The 5000-nt window shown below is 42.9% G+C and overlaps 1 protein-coding gene across 1 annotated transcript in view; it reads right to left on the bottom strand.

Annotated features, from left to right (window-relative positions):
- The window catches only part of LOC118944259 (estrogen related receptor gamma a), a 105917-nt gene that overhangs the window by 88947 nt on the left and 11970 nt on the right, over positions 1-5000 (bottom strand). Inside the window, 1 exon segment of the mRNA XM_036962719.2 lies at positions 3220-3351. Coding sequence (XP_036818614.2) covers positions 3220-3351 — 132 coding nt within the window.

Below are 5000 nucleotides of genomic sequence, written 5' to 3'. Positions count from 1 at the left end.
TATATCGTCGATCCCATACACCTGGGATGTATTTGGTGTAGCAAAACATTCAGAATGTTAAATATAGAAATGTAATGAATAGAGCTGACACGACTCCCTATTCTACATGACACACAATAATATTTGCTGTACGTTGTACATTTCTATCTGAACGTTCTGTACTGTTCCTCCTGAACACGCCCCAGACACAACATACACCTAGCATCATATACGGCAGGTTAAATATGCCAGGGGTGATTGAGGAGGGCTAGGTAGCAAAGATGTTTGGCCACTCTGTCTAAAGCGCTAGACCCAGGATATAGGGGCTGGTTCATATGCTTGCACACACACACACACACACACACACACACACGCACACACACACACACACACACACACAGCACAAGAGAGCTATGTTTTAACATGAAACAAAATGGTTTGCTTACACTTAAAACAAAAAATAATAATACACAGAGTTCACGATGACTCCTTGGTTCCATGACCAATCACAGACAACGTGTGACAACCTATAAATGAGTTGACAAAGTCAGACACATGATAGAATCTCTTTCCAGTCCCTCTAATTACTGGAACACTAGCGAGGAAGATCAGACCCATGGAAAGTACGGGATTTAAAACATATGTGCTCTTCTCGTCATTGTTCTTTTTTAAACTTGATTTTAGACCTCACGTACAATCCTGAATTAACAACCAGGCCTCACACAAACTGAAAAAGAACGTACTAACCGAAACTAAAAAACAAACTGAAGATACACACACACACACAATATGAAGCCCTATCTGTGTGTGAGATGTGTGTGTGTCTAGCGCAGTGGGCTAACTGGTCACATCTGGCTGTAGTAAAACCAGCTAAAAGCCAGTGACTCATGATGCCTCTGATGATCTTCATACATCTACATTTATATGGTAATAGGAGTCTGCCGAGCATTTAACGCATTCCACTACATCTGAAGGGCGAGGCACTTCTATCACCCCATCCCAATCGCCCCACACACACACACGACCGCACGCACAGACACACATTTTAGTTCATATCTGCAGTGCCTCTTCACCTTTTACCACTATCTACCGTCTGTCTTTTATCTCTCCCTCTTTCACTTTCACCTCTTTCCCTTCGTCTCTTCCTATTCTCCATCTCGTTCTCTGTGTCTTTCTCTCTCTATCTCTCTCTCGTTCTCTCCCTCGTCTGTCTCTTCATTCAGTGTGGCAGGTTGAATAATTCAGGCATCCGGCTGGCCGCCCCAGAGTGTCCTGACCGTGGCAGCCAGGACCCCTGCGTGGCAGACGGACTCTCTACCTCCACCTCTCTACAACAGGCAGACAGATGGCCCCGCTCTCTCACTCTCTCTACCTCCATCCCCCTCTCTACCCCTCTCTCTACCTCCATCCCCATCTCTACCCCTCCCTCTACCTTCATCCTCCTCTCTACGTCTCTCTACCTTCATCCCCCTCTCTACCTTCATCCCCCTCTCTACCTCCCTCTACCTCTTGTCTATCTCTTCCTCTTCTGCTTGTGTCTCCGTTCCACCTCGCCACACAAAAACAATATCCCTTTTTCATTGCACCTCTTTCTATGTTCTCTCTCCTCTTTTTTCACTGTCATACAAACACTATTTCTTTATTCTCTCCCTCTCTCTTTCCTCTCTCTTTCTCTCTCCCTCCATCTTCCTCTCTCCCCTCCCTCTTTCTCTGTGGTCACTAACATGCTCGTTGAAGCAGTCAGACACAGCTGCAAAGGAAACAGACAACACCTAACCCTAGCCACATTCTAAACACAACCACAACCACTAACCCTAGCCACATTCTGAACACAACCACAACCACTAACCCTAGCCACATTCCAAACACAACCACAACCACAACCACTAACCCTAGCCACATTGTAAACACAACCACGTTTTGAACACACCCACAGTCACTTTCTTACCACATTATAAGCACTTAAACGTCACATTAATTCTTGTAACAAAGCATATCATCACTGCTAAAACAAATGAAACCAAAACATTTAAAACAAATGAAACCAAAACCTTGTAAAAATCACAGTGATGAGTAAGCAATAAATGTATATTTTAAATGCCCATTGCCACCCACAGGAAACAAAACAACACAACAACAAACAACCACTAAACAGGAGCAAGCCCACTGCTACACAACAACTAGCAACCTATCAAAGTGTCAACACAACTTAGTGTTGCTTCTGTACTGCTTCTAACCTCATCACAGACCCAGGGAGCGTTCATGACGGGGCAATGTACTGAACGTAACAACAACATTCTACAACATTGTTCCTTTCTGAACGCAGCCCAGACCCTTTATCACTGTAACCTAAACCCACAGAAGGATAACCGCTATGATTCTGAACATCACAGGAGTGTTAGAGCCCAATTATAGTCGTGCCCCCTACTTTTAAAAAGGCCTGGAGGGATAAGTTGTGCAGTGGCAATACTGATAGTACTACAAACAAAGACATCACTCTCGCACACACACACACACACACACACACACACACACACACACACACACACACACACACACACACACACACACACACACACACACACACACACACACACACACACACACACATGCAGGTATGAAACAAACATATGTACAGTACATACAGGCCTACATGACACACACACACCCACATACTCAAACACACAACACACAACACACATACACAAGCAACACATGTTCTCTTAAAAAACAAATAAAGCAACACCTCACGGCACAACGCCACTCCCCCATGTGACCTATTTGTTGTGTGTATGTAATGACATGTATGTGGAATTGATAGATGCACACACACACACACACACACACACACACACACACACACACTACCTGTTAATGTTTTTAAATGTATATCAATGGTGAAGTATTTTGTCTGTAATGTCTTATTCGTTATATATGTCAGACCCCGGTAAGACCAGCTGTCGCCATTTGTGTCAGCTAACAGGGATTATCATTTTTTAAATTAAATCACATCAAATTATCTTCACACACAAACTAAGACATTGAGACATGGAAGAAACAGCAGTACTTTGAATTCGCTTTTGATGTGCGAGTGTGTGTGTGCGTGTGCGTGTGTGTGTGTGTGTGTGTGTGTGTGTGTGTGTGTGTGCGTGTGTGTGTGTGTGTGTGTGCGTGTGTGTGCGCGCGTGCGTGTGCGTGTGTGTGCGTGTGCGTGTGTGTGTGGCGTGTTTCCACTCTTACCTTGGGTTATAAAGTGCATGTGCGTCACGCATGTGAGTGGCGTCGAGGTCGTAGGTCTGTTGCATTCTCCACGCGCTGCCACATTTGCCGTACTTATCTTCACTATTAACCTGGGCCTTTGATAAGTTCATTCTACAACACAGAGAATCACAGGGGGACAGGGGGTCAGATAAGAGGCCAGCAGTCTGGAGTACACAGAAACAGTAGGCCTGACACTTCATACACAGACAGACAGCCTGTACATAACGTAGTATTATCAAACTGGAAGCCTGGAGATTCTAGGGAGTACACAGAAACAGTAGGCCTGACACTTCATACACAGAAATGGCTATAGAGGTGACCTGTGCAGTAAAAAGTCTTCCTGACGCTACCTTGAATCTATAGACCCTATAGAGATGCTACAGACAGAGGGTACAGGCTGTACAATACAGTATTCACGCCATGGCGTCTGATATACGACAACGACAGACCGTGCCTACCGACACTTTGAATGGCCTGCAGCTACGGTAACGTTTACAGACATCTGCTACAGTCCGCACGGACAGCGGAGGCCTTTAAGGTAAATGTTTAACGGCAGTATTTAACGGACAGTGTTACCTGGGAGACGGGTGAGCTGTGTGTGTGTGTGTGTGTGTGTGTGTGTGTGTGTGTGTGTGTGTGTGTGTGTGTGTGTGTGTGTGACGTTAACAGAAGCCCTCCTGGACAGTTTTAATACGGTACCTGTATTACCAGTCTCAGGATAAAAAGCAAGGAAAGGGGAGGGACTAATAGCTGTCAATCAAAGCCCGCCTCTGCGTCAGGGAAGGAGCTGTCTCCAGGGTGATAAGGTCACCCCTGGCAAGGGAATCAGAATCATCGTCCCCCCCCCCCAAAAAAAAATGGCAGATAGTCGAGAAGGTTTGACGTCATTTAGGGGAAACTGTGTGTGTGTGTTATTACATTTTCAGGTTCCCTACATTAAAAGAGAGAACACCGGGGAAAGATATTTAAACTAATAATAAGAAAAGCTTTATATTATGAGCTGAAAAAAAATAGACAGTCAAAAAATAGAGAGTCAAAAAATAGACAGTCAAAAAATAGAGAGTCAAAAAATAGACAGTCAAAAAATAGACAGTCAAAAAATAGACAGTCAAAAAATAGACAGTCAAAAAATAGAGAGTCAAAAAATAGACAGTCAAAAAATAGAGAGTCAAAAAATAGACAGTCAAAAAATAGACAGTCAAAAAATAGAACGTTATCTCTAGTATTTGAAAATATAAGCCAACATCTTAATTTGGATAATCAAATCAGTGGAATGTGCATAAAATGCTGTTTTATTTCCACCTCTCTTTCCATGTTATTCTGTCAAAATGTTTTAATGTTTTATTTCACCTTCATTTAACCAGGTAGGCCCAGTTCAGAACACGTTCTCATTTACAACTGCGACCTGGCAATATGTACATTTATTTCCAACATATAACGGTACTCTGTTGGTGAAATTCAAAATTACATCAATGCATTTAATTGTATATTATAATAAAACATATATTATAATTATTATTATTAAGGAAGCAACATAAAACATGAGAGAATGTGATGTTTCCGTAATATTCTAATTCTGTGTAACATGTTGTGTTGTGTATGCGGCTACCTCTGTGTGTGCACCAATAATTACTGTAATCATCTAATTCTGTGTAAAATGTTGTGTTGTGTATGCGGCTACCTCTGTGTGTGCACCAATAATTACTGCCAAAACATGGCCCTCTGTCACACACTGGTAAAGACATGTTTACCACACAAAC

The sequence above is a fragment of the Oncorhynchus mykiss genome, chromosome 25, assembly GCF_057628025.1.
Source record: "Oncorhynchus mykiss isolate SJ-2025 chromosome 25, ASM5762802v1, whole genome shotgun sequence".
Taxonomy (NCBI): Eukaryota; Metazoa; Chordata; class Actinopteri; order Salmoniformes; family Salmonidae; genus Oncorhynchus; species Oncorhynchus mykiss.
The sequence above is the reverse complement of the archived record's forward strand: the minus strand, read 5'-3'. Positions and strand labels throughout refer to the sequence as shown.